Source organism: Diplodia seriata, assembly GCF_021436955.1.
Source record: "Diplodia seriata strain FDS-637 chromosome Unknown scaffold_5, whole genome shotgun sequence".
NCBI classification, from domain to species: domain Eukaryota; kingdom Fungi; phylum Ascomycota; class Dothideomycetes; order Botryosphaeriales; family Botryosphaeriaceae; genus Diplodia; species Diplodia seriata.
Genome location: NW_027117312.1, coordinates 1,964,917 through 1,988,665, shown reverse-complemented (window position 1 = coordinate 1,988,665; position 23,749 = coordinate 1,964,917). Strand labels below are relative to the sequence as shown.

At 57.0% G+C, this 23,749-nt stretch overlaps 8 protein-coding genes across 8 annotated transcripts; 5 read left to right on the top strand and 3 right to left on the bottom strand.

Annotated features, from left to right (window-relative positions):
- Positions 1-848: 848 nt before the first annotated feature.
- On the bottom strand, positions 849-1,974 carry MAM33 (Mitochondrial acidic protein mam33; the record flags this gene model as incomplete). The annotated part of the gene is made up of 4 exons (XM_066777037.1): positions 849-874; positions 938-1,512; positions 1,567-1,741; positions 1,803-1,974. The coding sequence occupies 4 exons, from the start codon at positions 1,972-1,974 to the stop codon at positions 849-851; spliced, it is 948 nt and encodes a 315-aa protein (XP_066632879.1).
- Positions 1,975-2,346: 372 nt separating this feature from the next.
- On the top strand, positions 2,347-3,866 carry SLS55_005589 (uncharacterized protein; the record flags this gene model as incomplete). The annotated part of the gene is made up of 5 exons (XM_066777036.1): positions 2,347-2,376; positions 2,529-2,884; positions 3,189-3,482; positions 3,587-3,736; positions 3,809-3,866. The coding sequence occupies 5 exons, from the start codon at positions 2,347-2,349 to the stop codon at positions 3,864-3,866; spliced, it is 888 nt and encodes a 295-aa protein (XP_066632878.1).
- Positions 3,867-5,367: 1,501 nt separating this feature from the next.
- SLS55_005588 (uncharacterized protein) lies at positions 5,368-7,440 on the bottom strand (the record flags this gene model as incomplete). Its single annotated transcript, XM_066777035.1, has 4 exons — positions 5,368-6,138; positions 6,189-6,707; positions 6,773-7,199; positions 7,271-7,440. 4 exons carry the CDS (start codon positions 7,438-7,440, stop codon positions 5,368-5,370), a joined length of 1,887 nt encoding a protein of 628 aa, XP_066632877.1.
- A 1,769-nt stretch (positions 7,441-9,209) lies between these two features.
- Positions 9,210-10,891, top strand: SLS55_005587 (uncharacterized protein; the record flags this gene model as incomplete). The annotated part of the gene is made up of 3 exons (XM_066777034.1): positions 9,210-9,763; positions 9,813-9,930; positions 9,980-10,891. The coding sequence occupies 3 exons, from the start codon at positions 9,210-9,212 to the stop codon at positions 10,889-10,891; spliced, it is 1,584 nt and encodes a 527-aa protein (XP_066632876.1).
- Positions 10,892-11,637: 746 nt separating this feature from the next.
- SLS55_005586 (uncharacterized protein) lies at positions 11,638-12,237 on the top strand (the record flags this gene model as incomplete). Its single annotated transcript, XM_066777033.1, has 1 exon — positions 11,638-12,237. The coding sequence occupies one exon, from the start codon at positions 11,638-11,640 to the stop codon at positions 12,235-12,237; it is 600 nt and encodes a 199-aa protein (XP_066632875.1).
- Positions 12,238-14,484: 2,247 nt separating this feature from the next.
- Positions 14,485-15,489, bottom strand: ESF2 (RNA-binding ATPase activator esf2; the record flags this gene model as incomplete). Its single annotated transcript, XM_066777032.1, has 1 exon — positions 14,485-15,489. One exon carries the CDS (start codon positions 15,487-15,489, stop codon positions 14,485-14,487), a length of 1,005 nt encoding a protein of 334 aa, XP_066632874.1.
- Positions 15,490-18,350: 2,861 nt separating this feature from the next.
- On the top strand, positions 18,351-19,953 carry NMD3 (ribosome-binding protein; the record flags this gene model as incomplete). The annotated part of the gene is made up of 2 exons (XM_066777031.1): positions 18,351-18,556; positions 18,609-19,953. The coding sequence occupies 2 exons, from the start codon at positions 18,351-18,353 to the stop codon at positions 19,951-19,953; spliced, it is 1,551 nt and encodes a 516-aa protein (XP_066632873.1).
- A 581-nt stretch (positions 19,954-20,534) lies between these two features.
- Positions 20,535-22,024, top strand: PEX12 (ubiquitin-protein ligase peroxin 12; the record flags this gene model as incomplete). The annotated part of the gene is made up of 2 exons (XM_066777030.1): positions 20,535-20,592; positions 20,664-22,024. 2 exons carry the CDS (start codon positions 20,535-20,537, stop codon positions 22,022-22,024), a joined length of 1,419 nt encoding a protein of 472 aa, XP_066632872.1.
- Positions 22,025-23,749: the final 1,725 nt, after the last annotated feature.

Here is a 23,749-nt window from a genome sequence, read left to right as displayed (position 1 = left end):
GTCCAACGGGTCCACCACTTCCAGCTCCTCGCCCAAGCCCCCGAAGCCCCCGAAACCTTCGACGCCTCGTCCCTGCAATCCGCCATCCTCGCCTACCTCGCGCGCACCGACGACGAGCTGGCCGCGCTCAAGGCCGCCCGGCGCCCGGGACGCCCGCCGACGGCCCGCGAGCAGCTGCTCGACCAGCGCGTCGCGGTTGAGCGCAAGGAGTTTGAAAACAGCGGCTTCTACTGCCCGGACGTGCGCGACGCGGCGACGGTCGAGAAGCTGCGCGCTTGGGACGGCGAGTGGGTGGGCTGCAACGCGCTGAAGTTCGTGCGCGTGACCAAGGCCGGCGAGGTGCGGGACAGCGTGTGGCCGCCGAACGGGATGAGCTGAAGGGGGTTGGAGAGAGAGAGAGAGCGAGAAACGTGAGACTGTGAGAGCGGGAGCCTAGCTGCAAGTTACTTGGTGTGACAATGGGGTGATTTCGGGAGAGCGAGGTCATTTGGATGACCTCAGGCACCAAAGTCACGACTAGACGCACACATCCGGCTGGAACTTCGTGTCCTTGAAAATTCGGTCGGACTGCAAGGTCGGCTCGCACCAAAGGCAGAGGTCCAATTGCTCGCTACACGACCGGCGAGTCCACCGCCAAGGAAAAGCATCGGAGCCTCAAAACACAAGCTTGACGCACGGCGACGAATAGAAGAGAGGAATCTGAATGCTTTTTCATATCATAGACTGTATACTACATAGCTTGCAAAACTGCAGCTCTCCGGAGTCTCCATACCGAGCATCGGATATTGGGAACTGGAGAAAAGAAAACGACCAAAGCCCCTTCGAGCGGACCATGCTATTACTCACTCTTAAGCAGACACAAAGCCCTTAAGGTCTGAAGAAAGAAAGAACAATCAGCGTCATGTGCGAATGATTCGACGGTGGGAGGTAGACTTACTCTCCAACCACTTGAGGTACTCCCTCTGCTCCTTGTAGTCGATGTAGTCGGGGATGAATAGGGCCATCCTGGTGTCGATGCCCCTCTCCTCAAGGAACTCCTCCAGCAGAAGCTGGAGGTCCTCATCCAGCTGGCCGAACAGCGGGCCGGGGTAGGTGTTCCGCCTGGCCCAGTCCTTCTCCGCGGTCTTAGGCTCGGCCTGCTCGGCCTCGGGGAAGTAGTGGACGTTGTTGATCTGGAAAGCGGAGTCCTGGGCGATCGCTTCGATCGACAGGGCACCCTTCTGGCCATCCTTGGTGATGGTGATGACGGCACGAGCGGGGAAGCTGCTGGGCTGATCCTCCTCCGCGTACTCCTCGCCCTCCAGCTCCGAGCGGTCGGCGGGGGAGACCTTGTCTTCGGGTGCGACCTTGAGATTGCCGCCGGGGGTGCGGCCCTGGGCCACGGAACCCTTGGTGTTGGCGCCGCCGGACTGGCCGTCGATATCGGCATCCTCATCAAACAAGGCCGGGTCGTCCATCTCGTCTTCGGGCGAGGATTCACTGATGTCGGAGATGGAGAAAGTAACGCTAATGCTAGATGGCTGTTAGTCTGCGGGAGCTTGTCAAATGGTGCAGAACTGCGCGTACTTCTCGTTGTTGTACTTGCGGGTGAGGACAACCTCCTCCTGGCCAGGGACGTCCTTAACGGCGAAGGCGCTGTTCTCGAAGTAATCCTTGATGTTGGCTGAGTAGGCCTCGGGCTCCTCAACATCACCCTCAAGACTCAACTCGCTTTCAAGCTTCGCCACGAGCGCGTCCTGAACTGCAGATACATTCAGCATTAGGCCCAGATTACAACTGAAGCAAGCTCAATGGGCGCATACCTTCATGCCTGGGCGCCGAGGTGTGGAAAGCCGACGCGAGCCTGGGCGCGGATGGGGCTCTCCATGTTGCCTGCAGAGTGGTCGGCTTGAACAGAGCTGGGCGAGCGACCTTGGTGTTCAGGCGCGCGAGCGAGCGGGGCGCCGAGCGGGCAATGGATCTGAAAGACAGCATGTTGCGCTTTTGCTGCACGCGATTGTGGAGGCGCACAAAGGGGGAGGGTGGATTGGAAGGTGGAGGGCGAGCTTTTGCTTATGGTATGAGGTTCGCGAGAGAAGCTTCGATGGAACTTTGCTCTGTGGAAGGTTTCGTCGCGATGAAGTCAGCACGGGCGTGCAGGGATCTGCTCCCCGCCAGGCAGAGACAAGGCATCCATGCGCCCCGTCCAGCCCAAGCTCCGCGGCCGGAGAGTCCCCACCACCGCGCTCCTCTTCCGACCAACGCCTGCTGTGTCATAAATATATTGCATGTGCGCTGCCGCCGGACTGCTCTTGAAGCCATTGCTACTTTTGAGCTGAACCCCAACTGCGACGCGCATTTCTCGCAATGGCTTCCGACGAGCAGAAGAAGGCCAAGGTAAATCAATCCGTCATTCCGCTCGCTCACCACCAAAAAATATCCCACGGCCCACCCGACATCAGCACACCTCTCACGACCCTCGAAAAACCGCTCGAACCCTCGCATTCGAAGACATCGCAGACAGCTAACATGCCTCCGCCCACCGCCAGCCCAGCGCTCTGCGCTCCATTATCGCGGGCAGCACCGCCGGCGCCGTCGAAATCGCCATCACATACCCGGCCGAGTTCGCCAAGACACGCTCGCAGCTGAACCGGCGGCTGGCTGAGGGCAAGAAGCTACCCTGGCCGCCGTTCGGGCCGCAGTGGTACGCGGGTTGCACCACCCTCATCATCGGCAACTCGCTCAAGGCCGGCATCCGCTTCGTCGCCTTCGATCAGTACAAGAGCATGTTGGCCGATGCCAACGGCAAGGTCTCGGGCCCGGCCAACGTCATTGCCGGCTTCGGTGCTGGTGTGACTGAGAGCGCGCTGGCCGTCACACCGTTTGAGAGTATCAAGACGCAACTGTGAGTAGCGAGGATAATTTCTGGGCTTGGTAGGATATGTTGGCTTTGGAGGGCTGGGAGACGCTGCGAAGCGCTGCATGAGGGTTTCCAGCACTCTCGGAGAGCCCAGAGAGGATATATAGCCCCTTCAGAGCTTCTTCAGTCGTTCTCCGAGCACGCCTTGTCTCCCAGGCCTGCCCAGTCTCCGGCGGGAAACCCATACCTCAGCCGAGAAGCCTCACCCGGCCCTCCACCGGCACTTCTCGTCTCCCGCATCACCACAGCACCTGTTCACTCGCTAACCACCTACCGTCCGTTTCCTCAGTATCGATGATCGCAAGAACGCTAAGCCGCGCATGCGCGGCTTCCTGCACGGCACGTCGATCATCGCACGCGAGAAGGGCATCCGCGGCTTCTTCCAGGGCTTCGTGCCAACCACGGCGCGCCAGGCGGCCAACTCGGCCACACGCTTCGGCTCGTACACGACGCTCAAGCAGCTCGCCCAGTCATACGTGGCGCCCGGCGAGAAGCTCGGCACCGTCAGCACCTTCGGCATCGGCGCTCTGGCCGGCATCATCACCGTATACGTGACCATGCCGCTGGACACGGTCAAGACTCGGTAAGTTGCCGCGCTGCCACTCCTGGCTATCAAGTAACCGCAAAGATCGCTGTGTTATTGATTTCTTCTCCCGTTCAATCGCTGACGAGAAACGATGACTGTAGCATGCAATCGATAGAGGCGAGGTCAGAGTACAAGAATAGCTTCATCTGCGCCGCCCGCATTGTTAGAGAGGAAGGCTTCCTGACCCTCTGGTCTGGCGCTGTGCCGCGTCTGGCACGACTCATCTTGAGCGGTGGCATCGTGTTTACCATGTGAGTAGCCCCACCACCCATAAGACCCTTTCTTGCACATGATGGGAGTGAAGTTGCTAACATCTCAAAAAGGTACGAGAAGAGTATGGAAGCGATGGACAGGTTCGACCCAGACAGGAAATACATCTGAGGCGGAATCGCCCTGTATTATCATCACATGGGGACACAAGCGACCGTGGGACCACCGCGCTCATGAGGCATTGTAGCAATTACGATTTCTGGCGGCAGTGGCATAATATTACTAAGGAATCTCGGGGTCTGAACAGCTCTTTCATCTAACCTATACAGCATCGCGGGGAGGCTAGCCGCTTTTACACGAACCAAATAAGAGGTCTAGGGGCAACGTGGGATTCTTCGGGTCGTAGAAGCGTAGGAGAGGAGCCTACTCAAGAAACAATACCCAATCAGAGAAGAGAAGACTCGGAAAGGTTATAAAAGGGTCAAATAGAAGAGGCAAAACAATGGAACACATAAAAATTGGAACTGTGACTGGTCTTGCACGAACGCTTCAACGACATGTCGCGCAAGAGATTCCTTGGTCATCACCAATAGCCTGTAGACTGCTTGTTCTGAAAGAGTTGAAAGTGAATAGTAACTGCAATACGTAAAACCAATCACTGCGGCCGTGCCCCCGAGCCCACATGGCCCCAAGGTAAGCCACCCATGGAATTACTCTGCGCGGATCCCGTTTGCAGAGGATGCCCTGTGTGGTCGCTGACGCTGACTGGCGGATAGGTGAAATCCGGAATGAACATATCGGCAGGGTTGCCGCTCCCCAGTTGTTGTTGGGGGAAAAGTTTGTCCCATTCATTCTGTGGAAAAGGCTGAAGTTAGCAAGTAGTTCATGAAAAGCACACTCGCTTGTTGGTTCAAAGCAAGAACGGATGAAGAGAGAAAACGTACCCAGTCAATCTCAAGCATAGCTTCATCCCCAGGGCTACCTCCAACACCACCGGAACCCATACTACCTGTATCTCCAGGGCTCATATTGAACATATTAGGCATGCCGTACGGTGCTGGCGCAGCCATTGGGTGTGCAGCTTGTTGACCGTAGCCTTGATGACGCGAATGATCGTCAGCACCGCCCATATCGTATCTGGACGGTGGGGTTTTGGCTTCTGCGTGAGGATGTGGGGCATGCGGGACATTCGGGCTAACATGTGCACTGCTTGAGGCGGAGCTGGCTTGAGTGGACATTCCCTGGTTGCCCATTTGAGCATAGGTTGCTTGCATCGCGGGTGTTGTGACAGCACTTGCAGACGGGTCACTGGCGGTTGGACTGCCTGTGCGTGCCCTTTGGCTCTTCGCCATTGTAGGATACCAGAATCGTGCAGCGTGATTGATGGCCGTCGTGTATGGGCGAGGTCCCATGGGTTGGTCCATGTCTGTTGGTGCGCGCATTCGCCGTATACTTTGATAGACGAGTGTGCGATCTCTGATGCCGCTGATGATATACTTCGCCTTGTCGATAATGGACATGGCAGGAGGAAGCTCGAACACATAGTCGAGACAACGCCAGACACGCTCCTCATAGCTTGGATGGGGCTCTTTCGCGTACACTTCTGCCATCAAAAGGAGGCCAGTATGCCATTGCTGGTGAGCACCTAGAAATAACATTAGCATCTTCTAAGTTATGTGATGGGGTTTGGCGTGTCATAAATAGGAGCACCAGACGAGAGTTTGCTGGAAACGTGTTGAAAAGACATGAGCTTCCACTTACCACCGTACCAGACCCACGGCTTCAGACTGGGATGGGTGTCGAGTGCTATCGCGTTTTCAATCAAAAGTGTGGCAGAGTTCAACATCTGCGTCCTCAAACGGTCCGGCATGACGCGGCTCATGTTACTGGAATAGCGGTGCATGACCATCAAGATAAGGCGCAAACTCAAGATGTTATATACCAGCTGCCACATATGGTGCAGTGGGTTTTTCACATCAAGTATCGGACCATAGCGTTTCTCCATGGCGCTACGGAAGTTTTGGATTTTCGCGAGGACAGCAGTGAGCGTAGTTTGCTTCTTTTCAATGCGTGGGCGTTCGAACCAGACCAACCGGGCCATCTCAGTACACTCGAACCGCATTCGTACAATGGTCATGTCCGTGAAGTGGTCAGCGTCCTTTGTGGGCGGAGTGCTTGACTCGAAATCGGCGTCGTTAACATTGAGGGGGAACTTAGTATCAAAATCATCTTCTCGAATTTGTGGTCGAGGCCCGCTTGCTTCACAAACACGGATGTCGAGGAAACATAATTGATACCACACGAGGCGCCGGACGTGGGTTTCAACGGCGGATATACCAAAGCGGGCAGCGTCGCGGTGCAGGCCCATGCATTCTGCGAGCCGTATCGCCATGGCCGTGAGTGCAGAGTGGGCCCGAGAGACTTCAGTACGGCAAAGAGGAATCTATAAAGGTCAGATGACTGGAGCGAGGATAGAATATTAAAAGAACGAACCAGATACATGACGAAAGCTTGGAGAGTTTCAAGCTTTGTAGTCCTCACGACATTTGCTCGCGAAAGAGCTGCTTCGGTGCCTTCCTTAAAATTCTCGACCAGCTCGGCTTTCGTAGTGCCGTACTCGGTTGTCACGGTATCCTCGGACAGACTGACTGACGCCGAGAGCATTGCTGCGAGAACGAGAGCCTGCAAAGAAGCACGAGGCTCTAGGCCATTTGAGATGTCTTTCCAGAAAGACGCGTATTGCCTTTCAAACGACGGACGGTGGACCGTTGTGGCAACAGGATGCACAGCGAGCCAATACTGCTTGAGCAGCGTGTCAGCCATGGACTTTGCCGGAAGCGAATGCAGTAAGCCGTGCTTCCGGCTAGAGGGTGCGAAGAAAAAGTTCGCAGATGGAGCAAGATAGTCGGGGCCAGGCATCAGATACGAGCTCGGATGGATTTGACGGGATGATGGATGAGGCTCGTTAGGATCCGGAAAAAGTTCCGGGACCTCTTTTAAAGCTTCGGTAAGCTATATGTCGAGGTTAGCGATTAATTGTTTGCAGCAACAAGCGACTATGTGGGGGATAAACTGACCTCCTGGGCCAGCTTCGGCCGTACGAATCCTCCAATGCGTTCTGTGATCCTCATTCGCCCAAACTGCACGCCGAGATCGACAAGATTGTCATCGCACATGTTGTCATCGTATGGGGCATCTTCAATGGCGAGTGGGGTAGGTTCGAGACCTCGCTCCTCTTCCAGCTCGCTTGCATCTTCTTCGCCTGAAACATCCTCCAGGCCTGGCAGTTTGGAACCCGGCCGGGAATCCGAACGCTGCCGTGCTTCGTTCTTCCTGGCGATATCCTCCTCAAGCGTGCGTTCAAGAGATCCCATCTTCTCCTTGATCTCCGCAAGCCTCAGCTGCGAGGCGGCATCCAGAGCCGGCGCCAAGAAGACGCAGTCGCGCGAGAAGCGCGTGCAATTGCTGCATGGGTGCAACTTGTCGCACTTGAGCTTCCGTCGCCTGGGAGCGCGTTTCAGCGGTGAGGTCTTGTGGGGGCGGGTGTATACGCTGAGTTGGCGGGGAGCACTCACCTGCATTCGAGGCACGAGGTGATTAAGCGGTTGCGGCGTCGGATCTTGGGCGGCACAGCATGGTGCTGGGAGCCGGCGTGCGACTTGCTGGAGCCGGCCGGGGAGGGCTGCGACAGCCTTTCCGGCTGGGACGACGTGTCGCGCTGGCTGTACGAATCTGGAGAAGCCATAGATGCAGTTCCGCTGGGCGGCAGGGGCCCGCCTTACGTCCGTAGCAAAGTAGTTGGCGCGTCAGGCGCACTCGAGTCGACGGATGGCGGGCGATCGATTGTCTATAAAACCAGAAAGACCCCAAGCTCTTGCAGCAAACGAGACGAGGACTGCGAACCCCTTTCACGGAGGGCGGCGAGAAGGCTGCGCGAGGGCGGGCGCGTTCGACGTGGCGGTCCGGAGTTTGAGCGTGCGAGTTCCGAGGAGTCGTGCGGACGGGATGCGATGGCCGCGGCTGCACACCGGGGCGATTGGATTGCTGAGCCTGAAGAACCTCTGACGGCGGGCGCGGACAAACCCTACGAACAAGGTTTTATGCATGTGATGGAGGCTGGCAGGGCTGAGAGTCGGAGACATCGCCCACGACGCAACGCGACCTCCCCACCCACGCGCACGGTCTTGGCGCTGCAAGAGCCGGAAGGGTCTTCGGCCTTCGCAGCTGCCCTACTGGCCCCGAGCGCCTCCGCGGCAGCCCGTCTTAGCAGGCACAGGCGGCGCCAAAAATACCACCCTCCGTCCGCCGCTCGCAAAGGCCCGACTTGGCGTCAGAGGCGCCGGCAGTGCCAAGCGTCCATGTCAAACGTCGCCCAAATTGCCGGCGTGTCCACCGTCCCGGTCAAGATCTGCAGGGCCGGGAGATCGTGGGTACGCTTCACCAGCTGCGCAGCGCTGACTGCCGCCTCGTATAGCTGAAGGCTTGGCTAATCTATCAGTGCTCAAGGGGGAAATCTTCTGCACGCCGCTGGTCCCCCGCGCTGCGAGCATCCCGGCGCTGTGGTTCTGTCAATCAGCGAAGCCCAGCCCAAGCACCTTTTTTTTTGTCCCACGAGTCTACTAGTTTTTCTCTGTTGTACCCCTGAGGCTGGGGCTGTCACTCCTGTGCAATCACCTACTATCACGTGCAGTGCTCTTCTGCTCCGCCGGAGCAGGACTCGGCCTCCATAGCTGGACGATCCCACGTCTCGAAACACGCTGATGGCCATTCAGGGCAGATCAACAATCAGTCGGCCAAGGAAATGGTGCAGTGCAAGGCAGATCAAGCGCATGCATCGTCGTCGCGGCGGGAACGGCCGCCACGCCTAGTTGTTACTGCGTTCGGCTATTTCGAGGCCTGGGAGGGGCTCGCATTACTCGCGGGATTTGCATTCCAGGCCTCAAAACAGCCTCGCCGTCATGTCATTGAGCTGGCTTTTTAGAAACCGCCTCCGTCTATATTGAGCCTGGGAAGCCCTACAGAAATTACGGGGCGAGCCGTGCCAATTGTGGCACTGTCAAAATTTGCTGTGGATACGTTGTCATGCCGAGCAGTGTCTGGTGTTTTGCAGGGGTTGCAGCGCACCGCGATCCGCCCAGTGCCCGGCCGCTGATCTGCGTCATCGCCTGGGGTTGCTTCCTAGGCAATCACTGTTGCGACTCACCGTGCGCCCTGCGATAAACGTCACACAGCTCCGCGCAATCCGACCAAGGCCGCGCATCAAACGAGCCGTCGCTCCACACGTCCCGCGTTGCGTTGAGGCCTGAGCGCTCACTCAGCGCTTCCGCTTCCCCGCCACAAGGCGGCCGGGAAGGCGCGGGTAGCTTCCGGTCGGCTATCCGTCTTCTGCTTCTCCACACTTGGCAGTGCATCACCACCTCCAACCCCGCTGCAGCAGTTGCTGTGGATCCTCAACCCCTACGCAGTTTCATCGCTCTTTAGCGTCATCATCTGGCGCGGCCTCTGTTGTTCGCCATGCCGCTCCTCAACCTGCGCGAACTGCTCTCGTTCCCGGACGGCAACAACGCGACGGACACCGAAATCAATGGTGTACACTTCAACCTGACTGCTCTTGAGCAGTTCAACTATACTATATACGATAATGGAACTATATCGAACGCGTCCCGATGCTATCTTATCTTCAGCAAGTATCAGCCAGTCATGATGTCCAACGGTAGCTGGATCAACGGCACGTCCTGCTATCTTCCCTACTATCGCATTCATGCACGAGGCGGCACCGGCATTGGATTCGCTTGTCTCTTCGGGGCAAGCATCATGTTCACCCTCATCAATCTCCGAAAACACGGAAGGCTCTTCCTGCGTGAAGACAAGAGGTTCAGGGTCATAGGAAGGCGATGGCAATGGTACTGGATGTGCTTTGTGGCCGCATGCGGCATGATCAGCACCATTGCAGGTGTTGACGTGGATCGCTACTATCTGCAGAGTCTTCCCATCATTCTGCAAAGCTTCTTCTATACCTTGATGCTCCCGGGAACCTTGGCCATGGTCTGGGAAGCTGTGAGACATTGGTTGGTGTGAAGCCATTCCGTGCGCTTTACCGCTGCTGACCAGCCATAGGGGCTCCTGGCAAGAGAGGCAAATATACGACCGAGACCCGTTCCACCTGCCTCAGGATGACCGTCGTAGTAGGGTCGAGTTCTACCTTCCCTTGATTTTCTATCTTTTCGCCTGGATGGTAGGTCAAAATCAAAACAAAAGCAAGCAATATATACTGATCAAACTAGAGCTTCTTTATGGAAATTCCTCGTTCCTGGACCAAGCTTCAATATCAACGCTCTCCCTGGCAAGAATCCCACTACGCCGAGCCCGCGGCAACCGACGCACGATTCAAAGCAGCTGCTGTCCTCTCAGTGATAGCTTGGATTGTCACAATTGTGTCACTTCATCATTCGCTGCATCATTATCGTCCGAAGCCTGAGAGCGGCGGTGTGATGGCCAGGATCAACAGTTTCTGCGCGTACTGTCCGACCAAGCTGTTCCTTGCTCTGAACATACTTGCTATTCGTATTGCATACGCTCTGGCTTCGGCTTGGATTTGGGACATCAGCCTGATGAAGTACGACGTGCAACCCGGGTGGCCGTACGGACTCGGCTACGGAACTACGGTCTTGTTACTGATTATGTTCAATATCTTTGGATACATCGATCCCAACGAGGATAAAGTCATCATCGAGCAAAGGAGAGAGCGAGGACATGCAGCAGACGCGGAGCTCGGAATCACCATGAAACCATCTTGGTGGAGAAAGGCACAGGGCGACTTGCATCTGACACCGGAACAACGCCTACGTGCTCTCGCAACTCAAGGCCCTGAAGCAGACCGGCAGGGGCGTGACGAATCACCTCCGAGTGCAAACGTGGAGCTGGGCGATATGAGCGGGAATCCTCCGGCATACTATGATGTCCCGGGCAATGGCCAGATACGCAACCGGAGCCGCCAGAGAACGGACAATGCATCGGAGAACCCATTCCGCGATCCTCACACTACGCATGATGATGAGAGACGGGGGCTGCGTAGAGCGGACAGCGATGACAACGAGAGCACTGCGACTGGCACAACCGAGCGCACTGGCATGACCGGTGAGACCCTTGCGGAGAACTATCCACCGCAAAGGGTGCGCAGCATGCTCGACGTCTAACCTTCCCTTCTTCTGCCATTGGATTGGAACTTTCTTTTGATTAAGCCTTTGTTGTTGAATGGTCACGGAAGGGTAATTGGATGTTGGGGAACGAACGAGGTCACGATATGGTTTGAAACGGCGCTTTTACGGTCATTACTACAGCATGCTTGACTCGGGAATAGGTTTTAAAAAGGTGGCGCCAGTGTTCGCTAAGCTTCATATTCTTGGCCATCACAGGCCTTCATCCCTTTGGCACCGGACTGCGCCATTTTGGCGTTGCAGATCCAAGGCCATACGCCACTACGAGTCATATGGATGCAAGCCCCGCCTCAGGTTGAATTTAGAAGCGGTTCGCATTGACCCGAGCCATCCTGCAATGCCATTCCAAAAATCCGAGTCTTTGTCAGCGTTTGAGCCGAGCATATTGATACGGAAATTAAATTTGCCTGATAGGCTGAAAGCGTGGCTGGATCTTGATAATTGAAGGTGCATGCTACATCGGCATCTTCGGCAACCGCCGCGGCAACAGCCCCGATTTCTGCCTATCAGATGCGTCCAAAATAGTGTTATGTTCGGCGCCGAGAAGGAAAAGAATGAAAGTTAAGGGCAACAAATAGCTAAGCTCTCGATGGACTGAGATAACGCGACTGCCCCTCTAAGCTTTTTGACTCACCACTCCACTGCATCCCCTCAAAATCTCATACCTCACGGCCACCGCATCCAGTTCCTCCACCTCTCCCCCGAACCCCTTCCCAAATACAACCATGTCCACGCCCTACGAAAAGGCCCTCGCCGCCATCGACGCGGCGCACGCGCTCGACCCGAAGAAGGTCACGCCGGCCGACGGCGGCAGCGAAGGAGTGCCCTACGAGCTGCACTACGCCAACAAGATGACGGCCTACCTCGACAAGCACACGCCCGCCACCTCGGAGCCGCTGCGGCTCGCCGTGCGCGCGCAGCACCTGCGCCGCTGGGAGGTTCCGCGCGACAGCTACCCGATGACGAAGCTCGGCTACCACTCGTGGCGCAACGCGCTGAAGAAGCGGCAGGCGGAGATTGCCAAGAACATTTGCGCGGAGGCGGGGTACGGCGAGGCGGACGCCGAGCGCGTCGCGGCGCTGGTGCGGAAGGAAGGGCTGAACAGGAGCGACGACGCCGAGGTGCAGGTGCTGGAGGACGTCGCGTGCCTGGTCTTCCTGGACGACCAATTCGAGGAGTTCGAGTCGCATTACGACGAGGAGAAGATCATCACGATTTTGCGCAAGACGTGGGGGAAGATGGGCGAGAGGGGCCATGAGCTGGCGCTGCAGATTCCGATGGCGGGGAGGCCGTTGGAGCTGGTGAAGAAGGCGCTGGAGGGGTGATTTCGGTGAGAGTATACGGTGCTTCATCGGGTCGTCGATGCTCCCGTGGCCTCGAGTGCGCAGAAGAACTTGATACGCGGCGGAGCTTCGACTGGATGTCTTCGCGTGCTTGCATGCCTCACATGCTACGCTCGCACCGCCTCCCTTCGCATCGGCGACGGCTTCAGAAAAAAGACATTGTTCCTGCGTTATCCGCCTGGCTCCGAGCAATTAGAGACAACGTAGGTTCTAATCAGTGGTTTGGGACTGGCGATGGCCTATTAGCTGGAGGTGCTTTGCACAGTCTCATCCGAGTCATCTTGAATCCGACTTCCACGACATCGAAACTCGGAGAGGAGCCCGATAGAACGGCGGTTCGGGAAGAAGAAGGTTGAAACTTTCCACATATGACCCACGGAGAATCCCGAGGGTCACAGGTACGAAAGCTGGGTTTCGCCAAGCTGCGGCTGAGATATGGGCGCGTCGCATTCGCGTAAATGCACAGGGCTGCATAAGAATGGAACGGATATACCACTCAAGCGGGGAAGAAGATGCAGGCTAAACGTTGCCTCAATCCTTCTACCGATCTTGAAGAGCACCACGACTTCCTCAGCTAAAAGCAATAAAGAACCACTACTCTCGCACACAGACCCTCTTATCTCTTGTCTGCCATCTCCAAAACATACAACCATCGCGTGTCGACCGCCTCCATATCACCAGCCACAAAAGTTAAATTATCAACACCAAAAAGAAATGCTCTGGCTACCCTTCTGGCGCCTCCCCTGGACATCCACCTCCTCCCACCCCTCCTCGCCCCCCACCACCCCCCTCCCCCCCGGCATAACCCGCACCCACATCTCCACCCCCAACGGGGCCCTCGAGCTCCTCTCCGCCGTGCCCCCCTCGTCCTTCTCCTCGCCCACCACCTCGCCCACCCTCAACAACACCAACAACGACTCCTCCTCCTCCCCCGGCGGCTCCTCCTCCCGCCCGCCCCCGCACATCCTCTTCCTGCATGGCGGCTTCGGCTCCGCCGCCGTCTGGCTGCCCTACCTCACTTACCTCTCGACCAACCACGGCATCCCGTGCCACGCGGTGTCGCTGCGCGGCCACGGCGGCAGCTGGCGGCCGGGCTACTGGCGGATGGTGTGGGGGACGGGGCTAGCGGGCTTAGCCGAGGACGTGGTGAGCATGGCGGCGGTGGAGGAGGGGTTGAGGGGCGTGTTCGGCGAGGGGCTGGAGGTGGTGTTGGTCGGGCATTCGAGCGGCGGGGGGTTGGCGCAGTGGGTTGTCGAGAGGGAAGGCGGCGGCGGCGGCGGTCGTGGCGGGGGAACGGGGAAGGGGGGGAGGTTGAAGGGGATGGTGAGGGGGGTGGGGTTGTTGGCGGGGACGCCGTGCTTTGGGCAGTGAGTTTTTGTTCTCTTTTTTCTTTCTTGCTCCGCTTTCCTCTTATTCGTTTTCTGGGGCGTGTCTCTGCTTCGATGCTGTTGGATGTGATCGGAAAAGGATCTGAACAGTAGAGAAATATCGGGTTGGAGGAATGTTTTGGGAGAGAGCCAACTCTGACATGGTTCCAGGATCGGTGTTTACTGGAATTGGCTGAAGCACGACCCGTTCTTCCCCATCCGCGTCCTCTTCCATCTCTACCACCCGCTCTCGCCGCTCTCGACCTTGCCCCTCGTCAAGGGCGCTTTCTTTAGCCCCGCGGTGTCGGACTCCGCTGTGAAAGAGTTTCAGAGGACCTGCATGACCGGGTACGAGAGCATGATTTGGCCGAATCAGATGATGCGGCGGTTGGTCTACCCAAGGAACGTTTTGCTGAATCTGGTTGGCTGGGGAAGTGGCGGCCAGAAGGTGCTGGTAGTGGCAGGGAGAGGAGACAAGTTGATGGGGACGAGGCTAATGAAGGATATGGTGGAAGAGTATCGGGGTGCATATAGGGACTTGGTGAAAGAGAAGAAGATAGACGGTGACGAGGATGATGTGAAATCAGTTGATAAGGGTGAAGGGACCGTGGGGCAAGGTGTGAGATATGTAGAGTTGGACGCTGCGCATCACTTACAGAATGATGTGGGTTGGGAAGAAGGAGCGGAAAGGCTGGCGGAGTTTTGGGCACAGTTGTGAAGACTTAGAACCACGGAACTCTCTCCCCGTCCTTGAAAGGGCATCTGTTTCAAATAATTTGGATATCTTGTAGTTTGCATGATGAAATATGCTGGACCTTCTATTGCGCCGATGCTCATGTGAACTCCACAATATGCAAAACTTTTAGAAGATCTTCGACAACACCCTCTTGACCTCTGCTGGCTGTTCGGGCACATCTCTCGATTTCTTCGATTTGACCTCCGCTTGCTTGAATTGTCTTCTGACGTCCCTCCCCTCAGGCGCGGGCGCCGCAGCACCTTGTTTTCCTGCATCCCTACTCTTCTTCTTCGCCGCCATACCCTCCAGCATCTTGGCCCGCTCCACATTCTGAATAAACTCCTTGTTCTCCCTCGTACTCCTCGAAATCTCCGCCCTCATCTTGCTCGCGCGCTCCGCATTCTCGTTCGCAATCTGCTCCGTCAAGTGGTGCCACTTGAAGCCGGTCAGGTAGCGCATGTTCCAGACGTCGTCGTAGTAGTAGCCGCCCTTCTTGCCGCCGACGATCTTTGCGTTGAGCAGGCCGACGCACGCCTTGGCGTCGCGCTTGTCGACGAACTCGACCCAGCCGTCGACGTACGACTTCTTCTTGTTGCCGCCGCCCTGCTTGCGGCGGCGGTACGCGGCCGGGTCCTCGGGCGTCAGGAAGACGCGGCCGACGGCGCCGTGCTGGCCCAGCAGCGACTTGACCGTCGCCGGCTTCATGAACGGCGGGATGCGCGACAGGTACACGACGCCCGTCCGCTTGACCGCCTTCTGCGCCTTCTCCAGCCGCTTCGCGCTCAGCGGCTTCTTCGATGCCGCCGCGGACTTTAGCGGGTCGTCGTTGCCGTCGTCGTCGACTTCCTCCTCCTCGTCCTCGGCGATGTCTTCTCCGTCGGCCGGTTTCGCGGGTTTGGGGACGCTCTTGGCACCGGGCTTGCGCAACAGGGAGGGATCGAAGCCGTCGTCGTCCTCGTCGTCTGCGGATTCGTCGTCCGACTCGTCGACCTTGCGCCGCTTGGATGAGCGGCCGGCGAGCGCCGTTGCGCGGCTCCGGCCTTGCTCCTCGGCTTCGGAGTTGTAGCCGGCGTCATCATCGTCGCTGGCGTCGTCGGCTTCGAGCCATTCGTTTCTTTTGCGGGTGGACATGGTGGGTGGATTTTTGGTTGGACGCTGGGGAGGAAGAGCTTCGGGGAGATGCGGCATAGAAAATTGCCGGGGGAATAATTTAGGGTTATCGATAAGCACGCCTAAAAGGGTAACAGACCGACAATATCACAACGAAGTAGTTGAAGCTTTTATCCAGATGTTGTGGTTTGCAAGCATGTCTACCACTCAAATTCGTACGGGCGCTTCAACAGCCCTGCCTCTCTGTACTTTGAAAAACGCCATAGTAGTAGTGCTGAAGATTTCGGAAGCAACTCTCATATCTTCTTCATATATAACTGACACTCTAGATTCCCAAGCTCTAGATTACACTCTGTGCCGAACAAACTTGCTCATAGTTGCCCCAGCATGTCGCCCCCTCGCACACGCCCATCTGGAACCGCTTTCCCTCTTTCATCCCTATTATCATCCCTTAGGCTTTGCATGCACTGATCCCAGAGGCCTAGCCACTCTCCTTTCTTGTGCCCCTGTTCCCAAGCCGTATCGATCTCCGGTTCGATGACCAAGAGGCATCTCATCACCGCATCCCTGACATCACCCTTGAGCTCCACTGGAGGCAGCTCGTGCTCCATCGAGTCGACGCAATCGCGCAAAGCCTTGATGCATTCTTTTTGGTTGCCGGAGAATGCAACACCGTTCAAAGCTACGGCGTACATGTATGACGATCTGGGACACATAGCCAAAGCCATGGATCTCCAGACGTGCCACAACCCCTCCATGTCCCCCAAGAGAGCGCAGCCTCGAAGTAGATGGGCGAAAGTTCCGCGGTTCAGAGGTATTTCCAGCATGTCTATTTGGTCCAGGAAATTGAGACGTACTGACCGGTTGTGTTCTTCTCGCCTGCTAACGGTGCTTGGATCCGGGAGTTGGGCTTCCAGGTCTCTGCGGGGCACTGAGACAGAGTCAAAAAGCATTATGATGATCTCATCTGTGAGGACGGCATAAGAATGGCCTTGCATTACATAGAGAAGGGCGAAGACGATATGGGTCCGCCGACGTGCGAGGTTTAGGTCCATCTCGTCAGGATGTTCGCACGATACAATGGCGCGAAGACCGGTAAGGAGCATGCGTTCCGGTATGCGACACCCTGCAACCTGCATTGCCCGGAGGAGTTTATGGATGTGGGAAACTGAGTAGCCTGGATGATCGACGGATCGAGCGATGAGGTAGAGTTGCATGATTGCTTCATAGTGGACGGCATCTGGGATGTCGGGGATGTAGCTGTTAAATTCCTTGAGAAAAGGCGTCAATTTATCCGCTCGATTGCCATATCCGGTCCCCAAAGCTTCCATTTTTTCCTCCGTCGACATCTGACGCAACAGCTCCAGCTTGCTGGCAAGACCTAGGGCTTCCCAATTTTCTGGGGGTGGGAGTGAGTGGGCACGATATCGATTTCGGAAAGAAGTACTCCCGTTCGATGGAGAGGTTTCTGAGCCCGAAACGGTACTCATTGATGCTCTCCACGGCCTTGACCAATTGTTAGCCCAAGAGTGTTTCCAAGCTCTTTCATTCGCCATGCTCGTACCATTTGCTTTCGCTCTTGTAGTGTGGAACGCGCGGGTTTGCAACGGGGCCTGAGGGTTGGTATGTTGAAACGGGCTCGAGCTTCCAGCGACACTGGTGTCAGCAAGTACAGCGCCATTAGGGTTGTGCGCGTTATCCATGCGCTGGGTGAGTGCATCCTCGGGAGTTGACATTTCCTTCCTCCTTCTGTCAGTCTTCAACACTCCATTCCACAAATTCTCAAGATCAAGCTCAGCCCTCTTCTCTTCTGTGAACAGCTGTAGGACAATGCTCACGCCTTTTGATTGCCCACCAAAGCCAACGAAGTTTTGAATTTCTGACTCGGCTCTTGGAGTGGATTCGGCGGCCTGGACCGAGCCAACATTGACACAGATCCAGCCGGTTCGAATGCCGTCATCGGCAGCAAGACTGCTTTCGGACACGCCGGCATTTGAAAGCATCCTCGCTTTTCGCATCTTTCGCCTCAGCTTTAGCTTCAACTCATTCCGGCCCAGCAGACCATCAGCATGAGGGCGCAGCTTATGTTCGCTCCTTAACCACCGGCAGAGCCTGTCTGCAGATACGTGAAGATGTTTCTCACTTCGCGCAGTTCCAAAAAGCATCAGGAGGTTGGCGCCAAGTGCCGCTGGCGGATCCAGGTGCCGACAGTCGAGGAGAGAGAGGTCGTCAATGCCAAGGTCTACAGAAACATGTTGGAGAAAGCCCTCGAGAATTGGTGGGGGGTGATCTGGGAGTGCGGGGATGCGCTGTCTGTCGGCTAATGGGTGGACGGAGGCGTCGAGCGGCTGTTGAGGCGCATCGACTTGAAGGTACCAAGGCACCGCTGCACCCTGGGAGTCTGTAGACGAAGAGATTGTCTCCGGGGCGGATTCGGCATCTTCCAGGCGCGGCTCCTTCTTCGCGTGTTCGTCGGAGAGGCGCAATGGCGCGGTAGTGAAAGGCCTGGTGGTCGCGCGAGCCGTTGCCCGGGCGGTAGTGGAGGAGTCGAGGCCAGCGAGCGGGACAATGGATCGGGGGAAACGCGTGCGGCAGGCGCCGCATCGGACAGCTGACGCGATCACCCTAGAGGCCGCCATGGCGATGTTTAGTGAAAAATGCGCTGTGGAGGCGAGAAGGACAGGTTCACGGCGCTAACGCTGCGTGAGGCGCGGAGAAGGCGGCGGCATTGCGCTGCTTATCGATAAGGCGCATCTTTTCCTGCTGACAATTCCCGACCGATTGCCAGAGCTCGTGGGGCAAATATTGCGACCTCTTCTTTTCTTCTCCTCCGACCCGACTCATCTTTCAACGCTCGAGATACCCCTTCCCCTTCGCCCACCATGTCTATGGATTTGGACGACGGCTCTGTGTCGTTCCAGCCCGCCGCGCACAATGCGGCAACTATCCTGTGCTGCAACTGCGGCGCCCCGATCGACGGCACCACCTCCTCCGGTGCGCTCTGCTACGACTGTATAAAACTTACCGTCGACATTAGTGGGGGAATCCAGCGCGAGGCCGTTCTGCACTCGTGCAGAGACTGCGACAGGTAAGCCCCCGAGCGTTACATCATGCGCCGCGGCTGCTAACCCCGCCATCAGATGGATGTCGCCGCCCGCCCAGTGGATCGTTGCCCAGCCCGAGTCTCGCGAACTGCTTGCACTGTGTCTCCGCAAGTTGCGCGGTCTGAACAAAGTGCGCATCATCGACGCCAGCTTCATCTGGACCGAGCCGCATTCGAGAAGGATCAAGGTCAAGATCACAATCCAGCAAGAGGCTTTCCAAGACACCATTCTACAGCAGTCGTTTGAGGTCGAATACGTTCTCGCCAACCAGCAGTGCCCGGACTGCGCCAAGAGCTACACCCACAACACCTGGAGAGCCAGCGTTCAGGTGCGCCAGAAGGTCACTCACAAGCGCACTTTCCTCTTCCTCGAACAGCTCATTTTGAAGCACTCGGCCCATAGAGACACCATCAACATTAAGGAAACCCATGAGGGTATCGACTTCTTCTTTGCCGCGCGGAACCAGGCCGAGAAGTTCGTCGATTTCCTGAAGTCTGTCGTGCCCGTCTTTGCCAAGAAGTCTCAGGAGCTCATTTCCATGGATACCCACACGTCTATCAAGTCCTACAAGTTTTCCTATTCGGTGGAGATTGTTCCGATTTGCAAGGACGACTTGATTGTCCTGCCCATCAAGCTGGCCAAGCAGCTTGGTAACATCCCACCTATGACTCTGTGCAGCCGTATCGGAACCGCCGTGCAAGTCCTTGATCCCCAGACTCTTCAAACGGCAGACATCAGCCCTGACGTTTATTGGCGTGCCCCCTTCACGCCTCTTGCGGACGTCACCGAGCTGGTCGAGTTCATGGTCCTTGATATTGAGCCTCTTGGCCCTGTGAAAGGCCGCCACGTTCTAGCAGAGGCAACCGTGGCTCGCGCGTCGGACCTGGGATCAAACGACCAGACTTTCTACACAAGAACCCATCTCGGTGGCATTCTGAACGTTGGTGACTCTGTCATGGGTTACCATCTGCAGGGCACCAACTTCAACAACGACCTGTTAGATGAGCTCGAGAACAACAAGCAGTACTCCTCTACCATCCCGGATGTGATGCTTGTGAAGAAGCAGTACGCCCGCAGGCACAGGCGCAGGCGCGCCTGGAAGGTCAAGCGCATGGCCAAGGAGGAGAGCGAGATGCTTCCTCGCAAGCAAGACCAGGACCGCCTCGAGCGCGACTTTGAGATGTTCTTGCGCGACGTCGAGGAGGACGAAGATTTCCGTCAAGGCATTGCGCTGTACAAGAGCCAGCATGCGCCGAAGCCAGCAGAGCCCGAGGAGATGGAGGAGGACGACGGAGAGGAGGACGAGGGTCTGCAGATTCCCATGGATCAGCTGTTGGAGGAGATGGAAGATCTCAATATGGCAGATGGCGAAGAAGTATAAAGGTGCTGTATTCTCTCGTCAGGGTAAGGCTAGCATGGGTGGCGAAATATCAGGCGTTCTGGATGCACAAAAGTGGAGTTGCCCGAAACTCGGCAGAGCGGCAGGCTGCATTTTGAAAATGAAATTCAACTTTTTCTTCTCTATCGACTTGGGCTCAATGCAGTGGGCTAGAGGAATAGACGCCGAACGTCTATTTTGTGCCGCAGACACATATCCCAGGATATTGGACTTAACTACTTGGGAAAAGCGGAGGGTCCTCAGCGACACTCGGAAGATTCAAATCTTCTTTGACCTGCTGTGAGGATAACATGTCACTATATTAGCCAAGCCCCCCATCCCTTCAGGGTTCAGGAACTCTGTTTGCGATTGGTGTGTCTGTCATCATTAGCGCTGCTCGTGGGTGTGCGAAAAGTTGTTGCCGCTCACGTGTGTTTGGGGCGCTCTCGCACGGGCCTCAGGTGCGCGACGTCAGGGCACCTCGGCTTAGCAGCTGTCGTCCGCCGACGGTTCGCTCGGCCGCAGTCATCCTCTGTCAATGAGCTGCCGCAACCCGCTCCAAATAGCGATGAGCAGCAGGCACGATGGAGTATCTGTCGAGCCAACAAGATGGCTTCGATGAGCTGAAGCCGTCGCTGTTCGGTACGCATTCCCTCCTGCATCTGCACACATCCACAACGCGCATGAAGCATTGACGTCTGACGGCGCGACAGAGCTCCTCTCCGAACAGCAACTGTCCGCTCTGCTGCCACCGTCCCTGCGTTACCTGCTCGCCGTCGCCACCCACAGACACCCGCGATACTTGCTGCCCATCCTCAATTCGTTCGATGAAGTGTATGCACTGCTGTCGCTGCTGGTCGAGCGACACTTCCTGCGCACCTACGGCGGCGGCTTCACCGAGAACTTTTATGGCTTGAAACGTGAGCGCGTGCTGCGCGTCAAGGGTGGAGAGGCACGCCGCGCGCAGCTGGGTGCCGCCGACCAGATGCGCGAGACGCTCAAGCTGCGCAATGCCGACGTCTGGGGTAATCTGGCTGTCATGGTCGGCCTGCCGTGGCTCAAGAGAAAGCTGGACGAGGGGTGGGACATACACGCTGCACACCAGAGCGTACTGCAGGGCGCGCCGGGCTTCGGACGGGACCGAGACGGCCTGCCCGAGGGCGCGACGCTCAAGCAGCGCATCCTCTTCTACTACAAGTGGTTTTTGAGGAAGGTGTACCCGAGCGTCAATGCGGCATACTACTTTGCGCTGTTGGCCTGGAACTTGGCCTACCTGTTCGACGGATCAAAGTACCACAGCCCGTTCATGTGGCTCGTGGGCACGCGCATCCGCCGGCTCAACGCCGCCGACCACCGCGCCATCGAGCTCGCGACGAACCCTCCTGCCGCCCGCACCCCGACCCCCGGCGCGAGGCCCGGCCAACAGAACAGCATCCTCCACCCGCGGACTCTCGCGTCGACCGTCTCGCAGCGCGCGCTGAGCTCCCTCCGCATCCTCCTGCCGACCTCCATCTTCGCCCTCAAGTTCCTCGAGTGGTGGCACGCCTCCGATTTCGCGCGCCAGCTCTCCCGCCAGACGGCCGCGGACCTCGAGCTCCCGCCGCCCATTGTCGGCGGGCTTCCCGCGGGCCCCAAACCCCAGACTTCCTCCAAGACGCCTCCGACATCCAAGCCTTCGGCGCTGAAGCAAGAGAAATCGCCGCCCATCTCTTCCACCACCCTGCTGCCAATCCTCACCGTACCCGCTCCGGAGACCTCCGCCCTCTGCCCCATTTGTGTGTCGCCCGTCCAGACGCCGACGGCGAGCCCGTACGGTTTGGTGTACTGCTATGCGTGCATCCACCGGTGGGTTGAAGGGACGCACGAGCGGCAGGCGGCCTTCATGGAGGGCAGCAAGGCGTTCACGAACGGTGATGGTGAGGAGGTGGGGGTCGTTGTAGGGCAGGACGACGGCGCGTGGGCGGAGGAAGAGGGGAGCAGGGAGGGTCGATGGGAGAACGGAAGAGGGAGAGATGCGGTGACCGGTAAGAGGGTGTTGGGTGGGACCGAAGGGCTGAGACGGGTGGTTGTTTGAGTATGTGTTCTTCTGGACAGCGGGCGTCTGGCGCCGGAGGATGACAGCATGGGCCGGGTGTTTGTTTGTTGATAGAGTGCGATTTTTGCTACCATTCGTATATCCCGCAAAAATGTCGTTTTTCTGTTCCAATCGTTGCTTGTCGAGAATCGAGTCGAACTGGGTGAGGCGGAAATTTTATCAGTAAGTGAAGTGACGGAGTCTTACTGGCAGTGACGCGACACAAAAGGAACAGAAATTTCTAACAGATTCCAGTGTTACGGATAGGACCCATATGTATTATGTGGTTGAGTTGCTCTCCTAATAAATCCACGGCGGCCGGATCGAACTGAGCCCTTGCGGCACTGCGGAGGTCAAAGTGGTCACCAGGCGTTGCCCGATCGGGACTCGTCCCGATTCGGGTTAGCTGCATACTGGGAGAAGGTTTTCCAAGCCGCCCACCTAGTTGAAAAGACATGGGTGGTCGCCGGGTCGCCCCTGCACTAGTTTAGCTGCACTGTGCTGGACCAAAACGGATGTAAAGTGGGCTTTCCTTTTTGCTCTTTTTTTTTTCCCTTTCGAACTTCCAAAGTGCTCACTTCGTGTGGAGGTCTTTTGTCACCCAGAGATACCGCATCCGCCTTTCTCTTGACACTTCGGTGCGGCATGTGCATCACCCTGCGTTGTCCAAGAACTCTCGGTGCAATCATTGGATGTTTGTCTGTCACCCAACGGCTATGGTTGCCGAAATGTTGGTAGATATCCATCGCTCGATGAAAAGTTTGTTTGCGAACCTGCATTTCACGACCCTTCATCTTGGCTAAATTGTTTCATTGCATTTGGTTACACTTCAACACGCTCCCACCCAACGTCGTACGCGGCTTCGTTGTCCTCGTTCATAAAGACCTGCTTCACTGTCTTGCTTCCGACCTTGTCGAACCGGAACACCAACGCCTCGACGGCGTCACCCGCAGCCAACGATCGTGAGATTACCTACAGCGTCCACGGAAGCGAATAAGTCTTGCACCGATTCGCCCGGCAACATGTTCCTTGCATAGTCGGAATCCGCACCGTCCACCTGAAGAGTGAGCAGGACGGCGCCTGCCTCCTCCGATTCCGAACACGTTTCCCGCGGGCCGGACGATGGACCCTGATCCGGCCTGCTTGGGAACCCTAACTGGTCCGCGGGCAATGGGAAAGCGCGCCTCGGGGACGGGCTGTAGCTAGTCCACGCCATCATATCTCTCTTTTCCACCACGGAGGTCGGCGGACGGTCGCTTCTTCTGGTTCGCCCGCACCGTGCTCCGGTGGTTTTTTATTTTGGTTTTGGAACAACGCTTCCGTGGCCCCATTTGAACGCGTAGCGGAGCAAGAAGGCGTTGGCCGGCTTCGTGTGGAGGGCGTCCCACCATCTGTTCGCGGATCGCTACTTCCTGTTCGTCCCGTGGGACAGGCTCCTCGCCGTCTTGCTCCCTTTCGGCACGGTGGAGGACGTGGTACCTGACGTCTTCCAGGAGGTCCTTCCAGGCGTCATCTGAGATGTCGATCTGGGTATTGCCTTTGGTTTGCTCACTGTGGCCTTGGTGACTTGAGAGAAGCCTTATTCGGTAGAGGTCACGCTACGGGTCTGTTTTGCTCGTCTGCGTCGCGGTCCTGCTGCAACCACCATGCGAGGCTTGCAAGCTAGCCCGAATCTCCAAGTGCGCAATGAATTCCGTTCACTGCCAGCTTCAAAGAAGAGGTAAG